The sequence below is a fragment of the Strix aluco genome, chromosome 8 (genome assembly GCF_031877795.1).
Source record: "Strix aluco isolate bStrAlu1 chromosome 8, bStrAlu1.hap1, whole genome shotgun sequence".
In the NCBI taxonomy this organism is placed as follows: Eukaryota; Metazoa; Chordata; class Aves; order Strigiformes; family Strigidae; genus Strix; species Strix aluco.
This window is the reverse complement of record NC_133938.1, coordinates 6,494,840-6,518,674: the sequence shown is the minus strand read 5'-3', so window position 1 is coordinate 6,518,674 and position 23,835 is coordinate 6,494,840. Positions and strand designations below refer to the sequence as shown.

Here is a 23,835-nt window from a genome sequence, read left to right as displayed (position 1 = left end):
TGAATAACAGTTTTGAAAACAAAATAATGTATTCTTACAATTATATGATGTAACCTCTGATTCTCTTATTTTCCTTGTTGTGAGACTGTTAAATTGTATACATGTTCTTCACATTTTGTCTGCATTCTCTTTCTGTTTATCTTTCCAAACACGTCATGTGTAGCTTTGGAAGTAAAGGAGAAACTTTTTCCCTTCACAATGAACTTCATTCCTCATTGGAGCCATGCTCTAGAAGGCTTAATAAGGCAGCAGGAAGGTAGTGTGATGAGCAAATATTCAAACAGCACAAGATCATATAGCCCACATATGACCAAACTGGTTACAAAGACTGCATTTATTTTGATAACTCAAAAAAAGAGATACGATTTTACAGTCCATTATTATTAATGAATAGACCCGGAACAAACAAAGGAAGCCAAGCTCCAAAAGAACTACTGCATAGGACACTGCTGCTAAAAGCCAAAGTGCCAACCAAAGTGGTGATGAGATCGGAAATATCCAAACAAAACACACGCAGTGACTGCGGCTGAGCCACAGGACTCCCACACAGCTACCTTTTGCATTCCTGAAGGCAAAATAGAGCTTGTGCCCTGAACCCAAACACGTTCAGCACCTCTCCTGTGCCAAACATCAGCCCCGTCTACCCTGTCTCTGGTATTTCCAAGTCTGTATCTTACTACCATGGGGTCTGAGAAACCTTTAAACTTCTATAAATGCTCTTCATAGGTCCTTTCCTGTTCTCAACCAGCTCCCTCCAGCATGCCCATTACAAAAGATGGGTGAAAAAGGGGTATTTGAACCTTCTGCTGACCTTGGCAGTTGACAAGGTCTCACCACACCAGCACAGGGGTGAGGCTGCCCCTCATGGATGCTCACTTGCTCATGATGCTGTGGCCACCTTGCAGGCCTAACTTTGACACCATCAGGAGCATGCTGAAGGGGATACAACTAGCACATTGGCCTAAGCACCACTACCAGCTGTCAATTTTATTAATTCCTGAATTAACTGATACACTGCACTAATAAATAATGAATGGTGCTTTTTCCACTAACTCTTAATTATTTGTTTCCTGGATACCCCAAGACCAAAAATTAAAACAATCACGGTGTGGTAAAGTTAAAATTCTGCATCCACCATGAAACAGAGAGGGCCAGATTTACAAAGAAAGGAAGAATAAAGGAGTTGTCTCTCTCTCCACTCCTTTTAGCACTGCATATCAATACATTCCAATCAGACATGTACCCTCCCAGCCCAATCCCCAAAAAACAGCCAGGCGTGAGTAGTCTGCTTAATTTGATGAACACCTGGCTTTCAGGGGGATATGACAGGCTGTAACAAAAGGCTCCAATGTCTTATACTGTTTTGCCTTAAACATTGCTGTAATATGCAATTACCATAGAACTCACTGAGAAAACAAAGTTCCTGGATGATTCATGTTGCATATTTTCCCTAAACCTGAGCTAAAAACTTCAAAGCCTTCCAAACTGAATCACCAAACTGAACCACCCTGTTTTCAAGCACATGGAGCAACTCATGGAGAGCAGCATTCAGAGGTACTGTAAAATGGAGCTGTGTGCAGTACAGCAAAGCCCAGTGAAAGTCATCCACCTCTGCAGCAGAAGCACTCAACATCTTGTGAACCGGGGCTTGACTATTAAGCTTGTATCATTCTGGCCTTGGCTGTGCTCCCGCTTGTTTGCGGTCAATGGGAATTTTGCCCCTGCTTTCAGCGCAGCTGAAATTTGCCTTTAGGAATTGGCAGAGGCTTGAAGTTTGCAGCTGGGAAGGCTCCATGCAGGTGCACAAAGGATGGAGACCCTGCTTTCCCTGGAGAGACCACAGCTGGGGGACACCATGGGGAAGCAGAGGTGTCTCACAGCTTTGCACAGTCTCTGGCTGCTCGAGAGCGGCCAGGCCACAGCAAAGTGCCGACAGGCGGGCAGGAGAGCAGCATTAGCTACAGTCCCACCTGGGAGTTGCAATGGCCACTTTATGGCTGCTCCAGCCCATCCAACAGCAGAGCGAGCTGCCTTCTCATCAGCAAATATTTCTACATATTTAACAGAATAATCAGCCTCTCTGCTCTCAGCCCTTTCCATCAACTTCTCTTCCCCTCACATAAGCCCAACAACCTGATAGCTAAATGATGTGTCTGGAATTTCTATAATAACATTATGAAACATTTATCAAAATTTATCAGCACCAGACTCAGGTCATTAATGAAACCACTGTACACTGATAAATGTTGTAAAGAACTGGCAATCAGGATTTAAAGGCTCTCTGTTCTTCATCCTTCATAATCTAAGTTAAAATTGGCTGCAATCAGTCCTGGAAATTAGACAGTCCAGCTACAGTTGTTTACTAGTAACTGTATTTAAGCTACATTTGCCAGTATTCTATATTTACCATTTTCTTAAGTATACACTGGTGTCTTTGACTCCATGGAGGGACAGAAAGTTGAAACAATGACAACATTTTCAGTGCAACATTGCAATCAAAAGCACTCAATTTAATATAGAGGTTCGATAGTTTGCTTTGTCTAAGGTGGCTATTTTGCACACAGTTTCTTTTTGCTTGAAATGGTTCCTGGGCAAAGCACCATAGATTTAGAATGATACGCTGCCATGTTTTTAAGGAAAATATTGTTTTGTTTAGGGTACAATTAGATGCTTTGAAAATTTTTCTCTGGCAAACTGAGACTGAAAACTCCAGAGTCAATTTGTTTAGTGTGAACTTGAAGCAACATCTATCTTAGTAAAGAAACTTTTACAACAAAAAAGCCTTCATCATAGTAAGACCTAAGAGCTTTCCTTCTAAAAATGTAGGGCTGCCATGCAATTCTTAACGCACACCAATTCACAAGGCTACGAGCCATGTATTGTTTGGAAGCCATGGGGGTAAATCAAATTATCATGAATGACACTAATGATCTCATACTTGCCTGAGCATAATGCACATTATATAGTCTTGCCTTTAGGGATTATTTTTTATATATATAATTAGTATAAATGGCTCGCTCCCTCTCTTTTGTTGGTTTCACAAAGAAATGCACTCAGGTACAGTGTCTGCCTTTCCCAGGTTAATTATGTGAGGCAAATCGGCCATGCCTATCATGTGAGAAGTCCCCAGGTAATGCCTTGGAAAGGCCTGAGAGCAATAAATGGAGTAGTGTATCATAAAATGCATATGACTACCCTCTACTGGATGGAGCTAGAGCAGCTGAGCTGTGTCAGTGGATCCTCAAAGCCATGATTTAATAGAAGTCCTTTTACACTGACTGGGATGGGTTTGGGTTTCCACAGAAGTGAATCTAAATGCAGTTGTCAAAGGGAATTCCTGGGCGATCAGGGTATGCTGTCCTTGGACAAAGCAAGCATTTCTGCTAAGTACAGGTCAATTATAAACACAACATACAAAAAAGCAAAGGCTATATAATGAGAGAGGACAACCATCACAGACTTTCAAAAATCCAAATGGTTTCTTTGCCTTGCAGTTTTCTTTCCCAGCAAAATCAGGCCAGATCCCAGCTGGTAAAAACTGGCAAATTTCCATTAGCCTGTGGGTCATTAACTCCGAAAAAAGGGCAGTTTCAAAACCAGTTTTGTGTATAGTGTTAGTTTCTGTCAGCGTTGCTATAAACAATCGAAATTGAAAGTATCTGTGATGACTACAATACCCATTTCTTTCTCTTGCCATTCAGCAATGTGTTCCAACACAGATTTTCCTAAAACAATTTACACTATCAGAGCCTATATCTGACAAGCTGAAATATTCAAAACAAGCTTAATCTACCTTCTAAGTCTGCACCACCGGTGTTACACAAAGGTAGTCCTCTATTGTCCACCTATAACCATTAGACATATTCTTAATGGGGGTGCTTTCACCTGCTAAAGGCAACAACTCATTCAAAATGGCTGGTCCAAATCCTAAGAGCAAATAGAGAGTTGGTGTGCTCTGTACTTCCTGATCAGCAAATACCTTTGCAAGGAATCTCAATCCATGCCAAATGTAAACCAGGAAGGGAGCATTATCATGCTTTTCATTATCTTCCTTTTTTGCCATGTCTATCATGCTCAAGAACGCAAAAAAATGACAAACATAAGTCCAGGTACAGTTTTAGCAGAGGAGATGTCTAGAAAGGAGCTGGCTTCTTTCCCTCTCCCCAGGTTTTGCTTAGCATCATCTGATTGCGATCCTGTATCTGTGCAGCTCCCACATCCTGAGTGCAGCTGTGCCCTGCACCTTTCCCCAGCCAAACCAGACCAGTCCCCGGGGATCTGGGACACTGATCAATGCGCACCAAACAAGCTTGATCCGAAACTTGAAATTTGCTGCCTGAACTTTGAGGGAGTTGGACCAGGAATCTTCAGGTGAAACTGCTGTGTTCAACAGTCTTTATCTGCCCAGTTTCACCACAGAAATAAAATATCCACATGTCATGGCACAGTCATTTCTGGCACAATGGTCTATGCAGTACCTTAGCATTCACTGGAATCAATAGCGAAGCTTTCATTCATGGTGAGGAGAAACTTTCTGTTCTATAAAGGTCAAATCTGGGAAGGGCAAAGCAAAACAAAAGGTATCTTTCTTGGCAAACTGACTGCTCTAGCCAGTCACCCCTGATTTCATACTTGCCAGTGTGCAAAGCAAGCATCCGTTTGTGAAATGGTCTGAGTCTTGCCTGGAAGAGGGAATGGCCTCAAGCTGCACCAGGGCAGGGTCAGACTGGCTCTTAGGAAGTATTTCTTTCCAGAAGGGGTTGTTGGGCGTTGGAATGGGCTGCCCAGGGCAGGGGGGGAGTCTCCATCCCTGGAGGGGTTGAAGAGTCGGGTTGACCCAGCGCTGAGGGATCTGGTGGAGTTGAGAACAGTCAGGGTGAGGTTCATGGTTGGACTGGAGGATCTTCAAGGGCTTTTCCAACTAAGGTGATTCTGTGATTCCAAAGGGCAGTGGGGCCCACATCTCAGGGGATGCAGAGCACCATCTCCCTGCATGGTGACTATCCCCAGCTACCTCATAGCAACATCAGAAGGACAAAATATACAAATAATATCACAAGTGTGCAGACACCTGAAGGCTTCAACTGTACTCCTGTAACCTGCTAATGGAGTTCATTCTCTTATGTCTAATGACACAATCAGTTTTCACAGAATGGCAGAAACCAGGAATAAGACAATTTACATTAAAAATTATTTTCTACAGTGTATTTTCCATTTTTTTGGACAGTCTAGCTTATATTATTCATATAGCTGGGCATCTGCTATTTCCACTACAAAAATATTCTACTGTAAAATACACCTCATTTTTAGGAAACTTTTACTGAAGGATTAGGTTTAAATTTTCCTTTGCTTGATTTTGCCTCATCACCCCTACTTATTTGTCTATTCTCTTCTAAACAATCCCTCCCTTTCCTTGTTCTCCCCACCCCAGCCCTTGTTTAATTCCTTTAATCTTTCCTTAAAAGACTGTCTCTCTGTCCCCTTAATAATTTTTTAATTTCCCATCCTTTAGGCGAGTGCCAAAGATGCTAAAATGAGAGATGGATGCTTGCCATAAAGGAACAGAACTCCTGTAACTCCAGAAGAGTTGAAATCATGAGAACTTGCAGGCCATTACCCCATTATGTGACTGGTATTTTTACAGCACTAGAAATGAAGTAATGCAGCTACAAATATTCATGTTTTAAACACGCTGTCATTCTAGTGGCCCAGCTACAAGTTGCCTGAAAGGTACTGATAGAAGGTTAGGGATATCACAGTCCACAGTTAAGAACATCCATGCTTCACAAAGGTTCCTTCCACTCTGATCCCTTCAACTTTGCTCAGTGTTAAAAAGTCTTTCCTTTTAAAAGTCCTAATTTTGCTGCTTTTCCATATCTATCTGTGAGGAGAAATGGCAGAGAATCCCTCACCTGGCCTTTCCTGTGATGTCTTCTGTGTATTTCTGTTACCTCTCCCTCTAAATTCAGCACTCTTCACACCTGGAAGTATTTCTGATTGCCTCCTTTCAAAATCTGAACAAAAATGGTCAATGGTCATCTGAGATAACTTGGGCGTATCATTTCAGCCCAGAAGCAAGATATGTACAAGAGGAGGTTTGCCAATCCGAAGTGTAAAGCATGCTATTTAGCATCTACCTGGCTAAAAGATTTACCCTGACTAAGCTAGTGGGCTCTGTGCATCTGATCCATATGTCTGGTTTCTCTGTGTTTGTTGTCATCTTTTCACTCCTTGAAGACAAAACACAAGCTAAAAATGTTTAGTTAGACCAAAGCATTGTAAACAGTGAGCTCTGAGATCATCACGACCATGCAATTAAAAATGTCATTATGTTTGAGGATATGCAGGAAGATAGAAGTCTGTGAATAACTGTGATAGTTTGAAATACTTTCACATAATCTGCTTTTTTCTGCTCTCCCCACGTCTTGTCTGAGGAGACAATTTATTGCATGGAGGCAAGTCAGCAACGTGTCAAGCATTAGATGTGGTTTTGTTGAGAGCACCCCACACTGAGTCAGGTCTACTGCTGTTTTTCTGTGAGTGCAGGCAAGTACCACAAGGTATATCTCTTGCCAGATCCCTTCTCCCTGCAGTACTAGAATGTGTTTTCGGGCATCATGACTTGTGTTATTCCAGGAGTAGCCCCCTGGCCCTTGTTTTACATGGAGACAGTGTGCTCAAGATCTATGGGGAACCGGGTTGAGACTATCTCTTTATAAGGGAAAGCAAAGCAATTCCTACAGCTGGTCAGTTCCTGCACAAAGGCAGACAAATGTAGTTGTACCCATTTTGAAATCAGGGGAAAGAAGGGCAGGATTTGTTTCGCATGACTTTGAAAGATCCTGACTTACAAGTCATAGTGTTGATGATACACCTTTCTTGAAGGCACAGACATAAAGGTGTCCTGTGCCTCTGGGTGTACTGAAGGGATTATTGTAAGGTGACATGATACCTGGGATCGCAGATGCTGGGCTCAGTGACCCAAATGGCCCTGCCAGCTTTGCCCTGTGTTTTCCTTTTTGTAATACTCCATCTTCCTCACCCTCTCACTGAAACAGAGTGAAATCATATCAACATGGACACAGCAGATTAGTTTTACAAGGTTCCCACCAGTCTGACATTCATCAACTTTCTAATCTAATAGTAACACAATACCCTTTACAAGTACACGTTGAAGCAGCATGCTCCCAGTCTGAGTCCAGGGGCTGAAGGTTAAACTGATACCCAGGTCCTGCATTCTACCAGCTGCTGATCGACAAACGTTATTTCTGACATTCCCAGGGCCTGGCAGCCCTCCATGCAAGGGTTAAAGGGAAGTTGTAAGCAATGGTTCTAAAACACTTGGAAGAATCTCCTTGAATCAAAACCATTTCATAAAAGGCTCTCTGCCAGGCAATAAAATATTTTTGATGGACTCTTATTTTATCATTACCCATGTAAGAAAAATGTATTGCAAGAATCCCAACACAATTCAGGGAAGTAATCATTTGCAGATTTAGTAGGCATTCTCAATTGGCAAAAATGAAAGATTTATTGTAGGGATGATGAAACAAAGAGCAGTTGTGCAAACTTTACTGAGCTGGATTATGAGAACATGCTTTTTCCATTTCCCACTTTTAAATGCCTTGGATGCAGTTTCAAAAGAAAGATCAAGATCAATTATTTAACACTGCAGCCACACTGTACCTGAGTGTAGGATCTCTTCACACATATGGTATCTGTACACAACAATAAAAGGAGGAGATGGAGGGAAGACTGCTATAGACAACAAAAGCAGGCTTTGAAATAAAACTCATATTGTTCCTTGATGCCACAACCAGACCAGGGATGTAAATAGAAAAGTCAGGCAATGACAAATGTCTGTGATGTAAATGCACAGCTATTTGAAATGAAGCCCCTTTTGACTTCCCCAAACACAGAAAATACAGGTATCTTTGAGATAGAATACAGGGCACTGAATACTCTATAATGGCAACATTTTCTTTGAAAGTCACTGCAGAGCTGAATAAAATCGTCATCTTGTATACCCTTACTCACATGAATAATGCTCTGAATTAGAGGGTGAAGTAGAGGTGGAAGAGAAAACACTCTGGGAAGGAGGAGGTCTTTTTCTTGCCTTTTCTGCCAGGTACTCAATGTGTAACTTTTGGCACTTTGTGGCTGAGCCATTCTGGGCTCATGTACCCTGGTGTAAATTCAGGTTTTCCTTACAATTACACCAGTGTAAACAGGGACAGAAAGTAGCAGAGTAATTTGTCTTAATTCAACTGTATCTAGAGCTTGGACACAAGAGTTTCACTGCGCAGCAAATGCCATAGGCAGGCAGAAGCTTGAAAGAGCTTTTAGATTCTCAGCAGAAGGAACGTTTAGAGACGTAAAAGAGCATTATGGATGTGTTATGTTATTGGCCTCACTGTGATTATTCACCCTTACTGTGCTCCAGAGAGATTTATTTCATTGTTCTTGTGAGGAAATGGAGATCTAAGGTCAAAATTTCCACAAGTGCTCATGAAATTTCAGTAACTCAGTTACACACTGTCTGGTTTGAGAGAAAGAGGACCTCAACTTCCGAGGTGCCCTGTTAGAGCAGGGCACCTCCAAAATAAAGCTATCCAAACCAGGGCCTGCTTTTGAAAATCTTGCTCAGTGTGAGTTGTCAGATGCCAGAAGGTCAAGTTTTGATATATTTAGTTTAAATAGCACATTATATTTTTACTAGGCCCACTGGACTACTTGCTAAACAAGTCAGTGAAGGTTTCAGAATCTGGCCCATTGTGGAGCTCAAGCCGATATAAACACCCTGCGCTGTGGCACGATGACTTTTTATTTCTCATCCGATTGTTAAAGGCTAACTGTTGCTGGTTTGCCCCGAAGTAACAAACAAATGCATCACATTTAGAACTGAGATCCAACTGCATAAATGACTGTATAAAGTTTTTAATGTGCACTAAATTCCTCTTTCTCCCCTGAGACTATACTATACAGCCTCTGTGCTGCCTGCAAATGCAGATTAACATTTTTATTAAATGACATATGTTTCACTAATATAGAGTATTAAAATGTATTGGCCTAATAAGAAACATTAATGAGTATATCGTTGGCAGAGTTTTTAAACAATATTTAATTTTACTGCTTTTTAATTTGACCAAGCCTTCTGCCAGGTGATTCAAACTATTTTCCTTCTTGAGGTTAATCGCTGTTCAGAAAGGCTAAATCAGTGAGAGTTCGGAACAATTCCATGCCATTTTTAATAATCCCCACAGAACACATACACAGAAATAAAACAAAGCCAAGCACTTAACCTCAAGAACACAATCTCAAAGACTTTGTTTAAAATTTTAGGACTTTCAAGCTCTCCACCTTCTAAATGACAAGATTAATAATATTCAGATGCAAATTCTTTGTTAAATGACATTTCAGGGGGGAAAAAAAATCTTCTCTCACTGCTCCTAGGTATTAGGTAACTGCAGACTGCCTTCAAATCACTGAATGCAACCTTCTTTCACAGATCTTCTGGAGACAACTCACCCTGCCAAAATGATGCTGGACCCTGCAGAATTATAGTTTTAGGACCCAACTGCTGGACACATCTTTTGAGGTACTCTTGAGGTGTATTAAGACATTCCTACAGGAAGCAGGTAATTCACAATTATATTTACTGCTCTGTAAAACTTATGACTAGAATGGAGAATTCATCTGACTAGTTGAGGGTGTATCACTTGATCTTTACTACTGTGCAGATTCATATAGTGAAACTGATGGATGATGCACTCCCAGACAGGATGCATAGTGAAAAAGAAATCTTGTCACACTTTTGCTACATGGGAAATGGTGAGCTACAGAAATCCTTAAGAGTTACTGCAAACCCAGTGCTGAGAGGCTGGAAAGCCTTTCCCCCTTTTTGAATCTTCAGATGTGATTATCCGATAGAATTCATTGATCTGCATGGCAAAGAAAGTGATCTTGTGCAGCTGGAATGAATTGGGAGTTAAGAGCTTGCAAGATATCTTCAAAAGATGATGCCCCATGAGAAGTTTATAGATCTGTGCTGAGACTGGGGTTTGAATAAATCTACATGTGGAGTATCATCCAGACCCACGCCACAGCAGAGCTGGAAATAATTCTGAGTGTCTTAAAATGAGAAAGAATCACTACTTACTGAGTTTTGTGGGACAAGAGGATAAAGATAAAAACATGGTATCGAGATGTCATTTTTGTGTGCAAACTGGGCAAAGGGAAGGGAAAGGAGCCTAGCAGAAACTTTCCAAAAAGACCTGGGAGACATGCCTAGAAGTTTGCCTGGCAGCCAGACATCGTAGATCACAACTAATAAATTTCACTTTTCTAAGCTGGGCATACTTTAGCCTATATTATTTGACGAAGAACATGAATGACTTTGCTTGGCGTGGAGGAGTTCTACAACTACGCGTTCTACATGCCACAACAGTGCCAAGCAGCAGAGTCACTGTGGAGAACCATTTTTAATACAAAAAATGTTTCCTTCCTTTAAGATGTTCTCTGTCAATCTAAGCATTGTCAGGTAGTTTTCAAAAGCTCAGAGTGTTTAGGATTCTGACAAATATCTGCTCTTTTGTAGGACAGTGAATCATTTTCCTTCTACTCAAATCATGTCACAGTTGGAATTGTGGTAAAAAGTATGTATTTCAGTAGCCAAATCAAAACACTGAAGAATGAAGAAAAGATAAATCAGTCCAGGATGAGTTGAAATATAATTGTTTGGAGGACTGCACTAACAAAATAAAAACACTGAATAAATCAAATGGGGAGAGCTTGTAAGCAACTAAAAAAAGCATCTTTCTTTAACACTTTTTTATTCTGAAATGGAAAGTAAAAAAAGATGAGTTGAAATACAGAAATACGTCATTATTTGCAAAATAGTACACTGTTTAGAAAATGTCAATAGTAACAAAAATCTCCAGTCCTGTTCCCTGTCCCCCCATCGTTTTGTTTTCCAAACTGAAGGTGACCCAGATTCACTAATTGTTTTCTTCTCAAAGCTCTGCTTTACAATGATACTACTACTGGTTTGAAAAAACTGGCACAGAATACCTAGTAAAATTTCTAATGTGGAACATGGAAATGAATATCCATCCTTGTGTCACAAGGCTATCTGTTCCCTAAACCACTGTCTGCTTAGTCCTATCACCTTACCTGCAGTAGATACTAAGTATTATTAGTGGAAATTATCCAACACTGTGAGAACCATAATAGCGGCAATTAATTACAGTGTATTCTATAGCAGTGAGTTTCATAGGGTGAGTACCCCCTATGTTGTGGTGATATTACTGTTACTATCCCACTTTGCTTCTTACTTAAAAGACTGAATGGCCAGCAATATCTACACACAGTGACCAGCTCTGTATAAATATGCCAGGAAAACTTCAGGATAATTATGTTTTAACCACGTACCAAATTACTTAATGATTTATCAAGTTACATGAAATAAAACCTTGTGGAATGAAAAGTTCTAGTAGGATATTTACTTCGTTTGTATTTATTTAGATTTATGTGAACAAAAAAACCCTGAAAGCATGGCAGCCAGACCTAACCCATATCAAACTGCTGGAAAATAACAAGAAAGGCAGCCAGCCCTGCTTGGTCAGAGTAGAAGCCCATCTGGCCCAGCATCCTACACCTTTTTCTATCAATCTGATAAAGCAGATGCACCTCACAAAATGTCCTGAAGGTCAGCAATCCCAGGACTGCATTGGGAAGCTGATAATCCCTCCGGGAAAACCCTGGCAGCTACTCTCTCTGCTGCTCAACTCAAGCAGGCAGGTCTCAAGGGCCTAAAGCACCAGACCACTGCGCCATACCATTGCGTCTGCGCTAAAAACTGCAGATTTGCATTTCTGTTCTACTGAAACATGGGACAATCCCACCCACAGCAGAATCTAGGCCCAGTAATTTATCCAGCTTTTGCTCTGCCAGATTTGCTAGTGTGGAGCTTTCCTGTGGAGAGACAAGAGTTCAAATTCACCAGCTGCCACTGGGCAAACTGACACAGTGCCAGTCCTACAGCCATTTGCCAGCCTGCCCTCCAGTGCTGGTGCACGCTTAAACTCGTTTGTACTGTCATGTAATCTGTAGTGGTTTTTGTAAACAAACAAACATTGTATTTTCACAAAACCACTGAACTGCTGTCTACTTCTCTAATCAGTCTTTTTAATGCTACAGTTCCTTGACAGTACCGGGAAATGCCATCAGAGACCTAATAAAAGAGAGATCTCTGGTGAGGCAGCTTTGATAGAATGGATGTTTCCTACTATTGACTTCAAAGAAAAGAAAGTGAGGCTAATATTATTGTTGTTTTTTTAAAGCACTCCTTTGGCATCAGTGCATGACACCCTCCACTCCAAAAGCTGAAAATACTTTCCAGACTTCCACAACATTCCCTCGAGTCAGGCATGGAAACTTATTGTTTAGGTGAAGTAACTCAAAAGCATGTAAGCTGGTGCATGCAGACCTATTTTCCCTGCAGATGCAGGATTGTCCCTTAGACTCATCTGTAGATGTAGCCTGTAGAGATCTCATTACTCACCACGCGTTGCTAGATACATGCTCCCCACTGACCGCAGACAGCATAATACTTGCTATCTACTGAGAACAGAAATTCCACATTGGTTTCCTTAGTAGCAGAAGCAATAATACTAATCTGCTCAATAGGCCCCTTTCTCCTGTAATCATAATAACCGGGTTGATGCCCATGAAGTGTTACAAATGTAGCCGAGCCTTCTGAGGAATGTTTTCACAGGTTTATGACATGTCAAACCACCTGTGTCAGAGATGTACAGTAAAAGTAACAGGAAGTTCAGCCAGACCACTATGTTTTGCGTAATCTGCGTAAATAAAAATCTCTTTCATAGGCAAATTGCAAATGGTTAGTTTGTGTGATGTAGTGATTTGAACACAGGATCTGCGCTGGAATGCTGGACTTGCCTAAAGATGCCTTCAGGCAAGTTACTTCTCTTTGTCTCAATTTCCCCATGTTTAATGCAGTACCTACAGTGTCTCACCCTTAGGGATTCAAAAGAACTGATTACAAACAGCACAGGTGCTGAATTTCACTGTGTACAATACAGCACACAAATCATTGCATCAAGGCTATTCTCAAACCGAATATATTGCATATATACAAGAAAAAAAGATTCTGCTTCAAAGTCTTAACTACGTAGGCAAGAACACAATGTGACAGACAGGTCTAAGAACATACTCAAGAAGCATTTGTTTCTTCTGAAGTACATGAACTAGAGACGTTAACAAAGACGTTATTATCACTGTCCAACTTCTTTCAAGGATATCACATACATTATGATATCCCATTTCTATAAAAACTAGTTGCATATGTAGAAATTACATGAAGATAAATATATTTACCTTGATCATGTCTGTGGAGGCCTGCAACATAGGTTCCCTGAGCACATATTCATGCAGTGATGGGAACTTAATTTTCTACTCTACAAAGCCACAAGAATGCAAGAGGGTAAACTAATAAGCCAAGTATGGATTTGTCCAAATCAAACAATTCTAGACAACTGAACGAGCAGCTCTGTATTTACATTTTCAAGCAGAAGCTTAAACTGAGGATGCAATATCTGGAGATCAGCAGGGTTCTACCCACCAAAGTATTGGAAGAACTGAAAGACAGCAAAAGATGCAGCTATGAGAAACTTTTTATTTTAAAATAAAAACCATTTAAGCTTGCTAATTTTTGCTGTCTCAGACAATCAAAATTCCAATTGTCTGGGACATGAAATCTAAAAAAGCATGAAATTAATCTTCAGAAGTTAAAGTCTTAAAGGCATTGCATCATTATTTTTGTTGGATATATTTTTGATTATAATGCAGATGAACCCCAAATTTAATAAAACTAAAATAACATGAGTTAAGTATGAAACATAACAGGATATTGCAAAGAGATTAGGTAGTTTCCTTTAGACTACTTGCAGAGCCCAAGGAAAAACCAAACTGAGGGACACAATGATGAGAAGGCACCACTTAATTAGAATATTTAACAGAATATGAAAACAGAATACTCATAGTACCGGTTTTGGCAATGAAACACAGTGAGCAGAATATGGACCCAAAACATCAGTAGTTCTCTACACCAGATACTGTTTTGCCTGTTGACTGTCTGTAGTAAAGAAAGAAGCAGGCTAGCTAAATTTAAACCAGCTGTAACGATGAGAGTGTTACAGTTGGACTGAAGGAAGCTTACCTCATGAAAGTATTGTGGAAACTGCTGTTGGAAAGATAATAAAAGGATTAACTGCAGTTTTAGTGAACCATTTACTTTTCAATCAAAATGTCTCATGTATTTCCTGTTCTCAAGTAGCTTGAATTCCAAAATTCCTTTGTCTATTACAGTACATAGTAGCAAAGCCTGTCATAAGAAATTAATAATTTTACATGGAAAAGTACTTTTATGTATGAGGGCGGGGTGCTGCTCACTGTTAGCTTCTCCTGAGCAGTTCAATACCTAGTCAGCCAGTAATCTTACAGAGAGGAACAAAATCAAGGGCTTAAAAAGAAAGTACAATGGGTAATTGTGAACAGCGAAAGAAAATCTCCACTACAAATACCAAGAGATGTAAAGTTACTTTAACAGGGCTACAGCAAAAATGAAACAAAATCTCAGACCTCTATAGACAGCGATTGAATCGCCTTCTTAATTTGCAGAAATAACAGCACAATTATTACCACATCAAAAGAAAAGCCATCATTTAAAATGACATGACATCACTGCATAATGAAACACTGCACAGTAACCCTTGTTTAAAGTGGAATGGAATTTGCTGGGCAAATAATCCCCACTTGATATTAATAACCTTAAGGAGCCGTGTTGCAGCTTTGAATCTTGTCCCTGCTAGACCAAGGTCTTTCCAGGGTAGAAAACTAAATTTGCAGAGAAGACATATTTTTGATGTGCTCACTTGGATCCAGCTTTACTCCACACAGGATTCCAGGTTGTAACATCTAATACGTGGATACCACTGCTGACAGTGGAAGACTCCTATTCTGGGAACAGAAGAGTTAACTGCAAGTTGTGTCATGTAAAGCTCCTAATTCTGATTGGGCCATTCCATGTATGGGAACAACGACAATATCTGCTCAAATAAAACAGATCTTTATGTAGTTTACATGCCAAGGCTATATACATGTGCCATGAAGGCTGTCTGCAATATCAGATGCAAAGGTTTTTCCAATCTATTCACAAAGTTAAACCTTGAGATGTTATCAAAAGCTGGTTCTTTAATGCAGATGAACACAATTAAAAGTAGGAAATTTTTAGCATTTGCTAAGACATTGCATGATTTAACATTTCTGGTTTATCCAGTTTCCTGTAGGAATGGGAATGTAACATTAGAAATCTGCTATACAATACCTGTCAAATATGCATTTTGCAGAAAAAGACAAAAGTTCCCCTACGCATGGAGTCAACTACATCTTTCAGCATCATAGTAAAGCTAATCAGGGTTTCACGTTTTAAGTATTTCTTTTTAAAACTGTGAGATAAAAGTGGGAAGAAGACTGATCTCATTGCAGATGATAAAAAACACTAAAAACAAAAAGTAGGCTAAAATAAAATCTATAAATAAGGTTTCACAGCTTACTTATGCTTTTGTTTGGAGAGAAGCAACTAACTTGCATTATTCTTTGATGATTTATGACCAAATAAAAGATATGCATAGGAAGTTAATTCCTTTGTACTTTTACAAATTGTGACTAAGCTACTTCTGGAAAGGAGCAAGTCAGTTCTTTCTCTCAAAGGAAAAAGAAACAGGTAAGTCTTTGAGTGTTTCCATTTTATCTTGGACAACTTGATGGTGTTCTCTAAATACCTGCGTTGTTTCCAGTATTATTTTAGGGAATACCTGTTGATCAGTGCAGACATTAAGGTAATGTTTTTCATTTATCCAATAGAAGTAAAAAGATGATCAGGATGACCACTTGCAGAGAAAATTTTTCTCTGTAAAACATTTTGAATACCGTTGTTTTGTTCCTTCTTCCTTTCACGACCATTGCAGGCCAGCAAGCTTTTTCTTGAACAAATGAAAAAAAGTAAGCTTTCTATATAAATAGTCTTTCCTATTCCTCCATAGAAAGCTGCAGCTTGCCATGGAAAAGTTTGTCTTGATCTAACTTTCTTAAAGCATTTTCCATTATATCATTCTCTGATCAAAACAATAAAATAGACATATAGTAGAAAATTCTGCCTATCAAGAACCACAACCTGCTGACATAACCATTTCCTTTGTTTGTACTTCTTTGTGTGTGTGTGTGCGTGCGCGTATGTGCATGCATGCACACGCGTGCGCATGTGGGTGTTACAAATAAGACTTTCCAAATTTCATGGCCCAATTTGGAAGCTTATGTCAAACTTGTTTTGCTTCATCTGTTTCAGTCAGGGTCTTATATCATTGTTGTTTCAAACATGTGGAAAGCTTAATGGAAGTCATTAACTTTTATTTTAGTTTGGCCATATTGTCATCATGGTGGGCAGATGCAGAGATGGTGTTATTCCCAAGATCCTCTTTTTGGAACAGTGATGTTGTTTACATCTTCTTGATCAGAAGAGAACAATGGTTTTTACTTATTTTTAAAGCTCTGTTTTGCAAATTAAAAAAGCCCCTAACAACCTTTGAAAATGTAATTAAAGATATTCCTTTTATTCTTTTAACTGTCAAAATCCTTAACAAGTTTCTTTTTCTTTTCTAAACTACCATTTGAAACTTTTGCACTCACAGCTCTATGGGTTATTGTTCCGCTGAAGGAATGAAAAGAATTTCATTAGATGTGTTTTATATTTCTTGATTAAAAATGTCACCCGAGGCTCAGTGACTTTGTTTTACGTTAAATGACTGCTGCGTGCTTTGATCATCACTTTATTAATGCTTTAATGAATATTAAAAAAAATAAAGCACTGTATTAGAAGTTAAGCTCTCATATAAGGAAACTGAATCCCTTTTCCAAGAACTACAGTATTTCTTACTCAAACATTTCCTTCTAGATTAAGGTTTTCTCCAATTACCCTTTAGTCTGCTGCAGACTAAGTTACAGGAAAGCACAATTATATTAGAATAAGATTGAAGAGAGAGCAAGAAAGAGAGCAGAGTAGTATGTTTCTATTCAAACAAATATATTCCAGACTTACCATGCACTTGTTTGGTTTTTCTCCAGAATGAACCCTCATATGAATCAGCAGTTTGTAACGAGCATTGAAGGGTTTATATCGGCGGACACAGCCTGCCCAAAAGCAAGTGAAGTCCTCTCCTTTCCGCTGGTCAATGTGAGTCTTCTCTATGTGTCTGACAAGTTCGTCTTGTTGGTCGTAAGTGGCACTGCAGTCAATCCACTGGCAGACCTGTTTGCCATTGCTGAGGTCCTGTTCATCCCCATCGCTGGGCTGAAGGGACTTTGGAGACATAGAGGCGTGTAAGTGAGGCAGTGTCCCTTGAGTCTGGCTTAGCTGCTGGTGCAGATGGTAAGGGGGAGGCAGCCCTTGATGATGTCGAAAAAGATCAGCGGTGGAGGAATAATCGTCAGCCGGTTCTTGTTTCAAGAAACTCACCTTCTGGGTGCTGTGCGAGGTGTTTTGATGAGGAATGCTAGTACCATTCATCATAAGGCTGAGGCTTCCATTCTCCTCGACTTGCTGCATTTGTATCTGCTCACAGTCACCTCTGTCACATTCAGCAGAAATAGGTACAAGACATGCTGGAGGGGAGGGAATACTGCAAGGGTTTCCAGGCTGAGAGCAAGACTGGGGCCGAGAGGATTTTTGAGCACTGTGATGACTGATCTCCACAGGATGAGAGGAAATGCCAGCTGAATTAGTTCGCAGTCCATTCACACAGGTGACCAGTGACGTCTGTGATGTGCGGATGATAGCTGTAATATCAATTCCTTCAGCTGAAGACGGCACAACAGAGATGCATCTCTTCTTCAGGTTGCTTGTTTGTAGCCTGGCCGAGTGCTGAGGGGTGCCAAGTGACAAAGGACCCAGGGAGGAGCTATGTTCATTATTAAACAAGTAGGATGAAAGTGAATTTGTAAAGCTATTATTCATTAGGTCTATTTCAGGATGCAGACTACCAGAGGCTCTCAGCTCCATCCCCTCCGTAATCCTCCTATGTGTGGAAGCCTCAGACAGAACTTTATAATCACTAGGGCATTCTTGTTTAATGTGCTGAGCCGAGTGACTTCCATTCAGGCATGGAGCAGCAGAATCTACTGAGTCTTGAAACCTGGGTGACCTGTAATACAGTTTTCATTAAGCATCACTAAATGCCACAGGATTTATGATTCTTGTACAAGACACAACATTTGTTAAGCCCTGGAGAACGGAAGCACTTGCTCTCTGCTGAATGTTGCCTGTCTAAAGCAGCAATTACACCAAAAAAATTCTGCAATGCTTTCTCTGCAACCCTTGTAAAGGCAGCATCGTTTTACACAGGATTACTTTTACACAGTGGGTTACGCGCAGAACAGACAATCTCCCCTCCACTGCTACGGGCTGTTCATCAATCACAATCTAGGTTTTCAATGCATAATAGATCGGGCAAAACAATAGCTGAGAATGAAGTTTGAGAGCTTTGGGCATTTCTGAATTATTCAAATATTGGCATTTTCCTCAGAGCACGCTGGGAAAATGCCTTGGCATTCTTGTTCACACAAATCAAAAAAGGCTAGCTGAGCTTTGCTTACATGTCAGAGAGATGCTTTCCTTCGCTATATTAAAAAAGGAGCAAGATCAATGGGGAAAAAAGCAATACAAAGAAAGAAAGGCTTGCTTTCAACCAGTGGTCCAGAGTCAATGAGAGATCAGCTGAGTATTTACTTCTAAGAGGTCTATAAAAGATAACCAAGAAAAGTTCACAACCGGAAGATTTAAACTGGCAGTCTACATATTCCCATTTTCATCTTTCATATTAAAGTCTACATGGGTCTGCAAATCAAAAGAAGATTGTTCTGCAGAAGTGATTTTCAATCTTTTTTGATGTGTGCTGAATCCAATCACTGAGGAAGCAGAACACAGGCATTTCAGAAAAACACTGCATTTAGGAAACGTTTCCTCCTAACATTTTCTTCCAAGCAGTTAGCAATTGGTTTATGCCTTAAAATAAAATATTTTATCTCAGCTATAAATATTTAATGTGGATGACCCAACTGTGTGTTTTTTCTTGGGACCAGAGGGTGTTCCTTACATATCCCTAAAGCATGAGAGGGTTTAACCTATGGCTTAATAATGCAGTGATGTGCCAGACTGAGAAGAGGAAACAGTACATCTGTGTGCAGGAAAGCTGTACCTTAACTAATAAACCCTCCAGAGAGGTTCTCCATGGCTCTTATGCTGACATGTTCCACTTAAATGAATTTTATGCTTTTTTGATGCTAGCATCACAAAAGCTGAAGAAAACCTGGCCATTTGGCAACTTGTATGTGACACCGCAGCTAAGACAAATCTGACACATTTTAAAGCATGAAACACATATGCATAAGGTATTTTGGACATATACATACATTAAACTGCAAAGCTGCTGAATAAACTGCATTTATTTTACAACTTAGATGACTTTATCACTATTATTTTCATTAATCCACCACTAAGACGGGAAACTGGAATGACTTCTAACACCTCCTTGGTAACAGCTCTCAAAGAACTACCAATTAGAAGAAACAAAACAGCAACAAAAACCTTCAAAAATACTTCCTTCCCATGAAATTAAGGTTGTCAAAAAATGACACCTGTCTGAGACACACAACTGGCAACGCTGCATTCACTTGTGACAGGTTTCTAAGCTCCAACAGTTTGGAGCCAGTAGGGCTTGATATAAAAAAACCCTTTAAGGTCATGAGAGAAGTGAAATTCCCCACAGTTCATCGCTATAGAACAATCAGATCTTACATTTGCCACCAGAAATTTAAAAAGAGTACATTTAAAAATTTTAGAGGTTTCCATAAACCATTAGTTATAATCTCTCCCTTTAGGTTTACAGTTAGTCTCAGGGTAAACTTAAAGCACCTGGTTTTGCAGATGGCAAATTTAAAAAAAAATCCCAAACCCAACAGTATTCATACATTATTTTTTAACATTTACAGAACCATATGTCTGTAAAATATGTGGCATAAGCATATGTAAAAACCTTTTATTGCACATGTTTGGGAAACCCTGCCCTGCTTGCATGTAGCTTCGTTACTCAGTAGAAAGTGTGCTGTTTTAAATTCGTTCTGAGAAAGGTTTTACAGCATACCATGCCAGGCACAATATTTCCTATTACTTAGTTTCTTCTGTACGAGAACTATTCTAAATAATTCGGTTTGTATCATAGTTCAGTGGTCCCAAAGCCTCGGGCTAAAGTAGACACAACACATTTCTTATATCATATAAAGCTAACCCAAGCCTTACGTTTCAGCCTGTGATAATTGGTGTCATATTATTAAGCTTTATGTAAAGCTCCCATCTCGCCAGAAATCCGTGTGAGGAGTTCAAGCTGGAATTAGTTCAGAGTACCTGCAGGATGGATACAAATATCCCTGTCCTAAGAAACATTAGGTTCCCAAAACTCCCAGCAACATCAATCTGCATTTCCAGCACAAGACCTTACTCAGAGTCAGGACTGTATTGCTGTGATGCTGCAGTGCAGAATGAGTGATAACCAAAAGAGAGGAGTTTTGAACAAAATGGCAAGCTGAAATACCTTATTTCAAAAGCAAATGAGATGAAGGCACTGAATTCATGCTCCCCATTGCCACAGCCGTGTCTTATCTATGCTCTGCCTCCATAATGATAAGCATGGGCTGCTTGTGCAGATCATAAGCAAGTCTTTTCTGGGAGCTACAGCTTCCTCTGTAGTACTGTACATTTAAATACATTATATTATATACCCTGTGTTAGTTAACTGCTGGGAGAATCTGGCATTCTTTCAACTTCCCAGTGTTTGAGTGTTGGGGTACTTAATGTCAAGGTTGCATTAATGCAAACTTTCTGTATTCCTGGCAGAATTTTGCCATCACTGTTGTCGGGAAAGCACTGCTCGTTCCTCTGAGTCCTGGGGGCTGGGGAGAGAATGGGCACAGAAACAAAACTGATATGAGAGAGACACAAGGTGTCTGGCATTCAACTTGCTGGGTAGCTCCTCTTATACCCATTGACTATTTGCTCCTGTAATGGCAGCTTGCTGTTACAACCAGGGATCAGATTCCAGGCCTGGTACACACAGGCAGTGCTGGTTGTAAGGATTTCAGAATCTCTGGACAGTAGCGAAATATAAATGCATACGAAACAAACAGCCAAGAAGAGGGCAAGAGGGACAAAGGATAGCGGGACAGTGTAAAGAGCACTGCGTGGACATGCAGATCAGTATGAGCAGCTCTGGGGGGCCTCCAGATGAGCAACCCTGGAAGGGAGCAGGGTCAGCAGCAGAATAAACCCCACAAACCTCTCTTCCCAGGGAGCATTCATGTAACCAGGGATGGACAGTCTGAGGCAACAGAATTGCTGCTTAAGCACGTGAAAGCTGAGCATAAGGCCTTTGAAGAGTAACAGCAGCCTCTCAGAGGACACTAAGGCAGCGTTTCCAAAGAGACTCCCTTACGTGGTAATTGGAGCCAGAGCACGAGGCCAGTAGCACCACGCCAGAAGTGCTGCAGTTCCCAACTGCCCTCAAAGGAAAAGATGACTGTGTCTGAAATCTCCAGATTATTTACAAAACATACATGCCTTCAATTGCCACTGTAAATGTGCAATCAGTGATAACTGACAGTTTTAAGAAGCTGGAGGGGATTGTTCTGCTGCGCATCCAGGGACCCTTTGCAACACTATCTGACTGCTCTGATGTCTTCCCTGGGTTTTATATGCCAAGCACTGAGCACAGTGTGGGCGGGTTTGCTGTGTCTGATAATGGATTATTTGACAAAAGGCCAACGTTAGCTGTGTGCTGACTCCAATTGTGGTAAAGAAGGTATTAGGACTTTTCCAGAGCCACACACATTGCATTCACCGATAGCATGTAGTAGCAATTATGTTGCACAACTTAAAAGCTATTAACTGAGTGGGGAAAAGGGGCCAGGAAGAAGAGGAATCATGATTCTTGGATTAAGGCAGTCATCCCTAGTATACAGTTTCCAAAAGAAAGTGATTCAGGGAGAAGCTGAAGGGGATAACCAGTTTCAGTGCACTGAGGGAAAAAAAGGACAAAGCCAATCATAACCCCAAATCCTGAGGGAGATTTTGGATTGCTAGGGGAGGTGCCCTCTGGTTTGTTTGGGTTTTCCTCGGACATCACATATCCTAGAAATGCAGAGTTGTTCAAAGCTCAACCCAGAGAGATTGTTTGTATTTGTATCTCCCTTTATTTCCATTCTGGTCACTAGAGCTGGACAGAACAACCAGATAGTTTGTCCTAACTCCTGTGTGCTCAGACATCTGTCCACTCCAGCCCTACGTCCCTCATCTATTTTGATTCTTCTCATCTAATGAAGCCTGAAATCTGGGGAGGCACAGAGCACCCTTGGCCCCCATTGACTTCACTGAAACTTGATGGGCATTCACCCCCACCTCAGTTACATTCTCCTGTTTGCAGATCTTGAGGGAAAGACCATATTTTCTGATACTTGCTTGTCCAGAACCTTCAGCATTACAAACACCATGAACAGAAATCGTCCCAACTGCTGTCCATGCCAAGGTTTTGTCTGTACCATATGTGAGTAGCACGGTGATAAAATTAGACACTGTCTATTAGGCCCATAGTGCAGAGCTGGGCATTAGCTTTACCTTGCAAATCACATGCAGAGAAAAGCAGTATTAGCCAGGTGGACGTACAAGCAGAGCATGCCCAGTGGGACACACAGACAACCTGTAAAGGAATGGAAGGGTCCTTCAAGATACTCTCCAAGATGTATCTCTTCAAGATATATCTCCTTCAAGATATTCTGCTTAGAAGCAGTCGAGCCTCAAGGCTTTAGACCATGCCACAAAGCAAAGGGGAGAGAATCAGTCCTATCACCTGCTACTTTCTCATGTTATGCAGCAGACAATCCTTTATGTTGTTCTGGGAATCCTCTTCCAAATGGGGGCTGGAAGGGGTTCATATTTCTGAGGGTGGGTACTGTGATCCCCGGTATGCAGGTATCTGTCATTTCCTCATTATAGATTTTACAAAAAGGTTCAAAAAGATCTAAGCAGAGCACTCTCTTCCTCCTTTTGTTTGCTCCTGCCCTAATTATCTTTGTTTCATAATTGTCCTCACTGACAGAATACAAAAAGGTTGATAACTGTCAGTCCCACATTGAGCCATAAAGAAGCTAGGAGGGAGCAGACTTACATACAGCTGCAATAGCATTCAGAAATCTTTGTAGTGATAGCAGAATATTTTGTTATATGGACATTATTTGTCTTTTTTGAACAAACAAACAAAAAAAAACCCTCTTTCCACTTGCTTGCCATATTGCTGTGCCTCCTCCTCCTGAAAACACAGATGTTCTTACCCCACTAGTAAATGGAAAAGGGGAAACAAGACATAAATATGTATAATAAAATCAGAAACAGTGAGATTTTCAAGACCAAGCTATAGGCCATATTTCCTCTTTTTGTGATTATGGAAATTTGGGCTTGATAGCTCCATGCACAGAGTGCCAATTATTCCAAGTATCTAAGATAAAGGCTGCAACTTTATTGAGGTTTTTTCTTTTCTACAGCTCTTCAAAAAGGTCAAGATTATTCCGTATTATATCCCCTGCCAAAAAGCAGTGTAATTAAAATAGATGGACAGATTTTAATTTGTAGCAGGCTTCTATTCACAATGGATGTCT

At 40.4% G+C, this 23,835-nt stretch overlaps 2 protein-coding genes across 3 annotated transcripts in view; both read right to left on the bottom strand.

The window, feature by feature from the left end:
- The window catches only part of YIPF1 (Yip1 domain family member 1), a 370,444-nt gene that overhangs the window by 214,997 nt on the left and 131,612 nt on the right, over positions 1-23,835 (bottom strand). The gene's annotated exons all lie outside the window — the stretch shown is intronic.
- GLIS1 (GLIS family zinc finger 1) overlaps positions 1-23,835 on the bottom strand; it is a 206,110-nt gene that overhangs the window by 86,886 nt on the left and 95,389 nt on the right. For both annotated transcript variants that reach the window (XM_074833182.1, XM_074833183.1), the window contains exon 3: positions 17,177-18,278. In XM_074833182.1, coding sequence (XP_074689283.1) covers positions 17,177-18,278 — 1,102 coding nt within the window. The remainder of the gene's footprint in view (positions 1-17,176; positions 18,279-23,835) is intronic.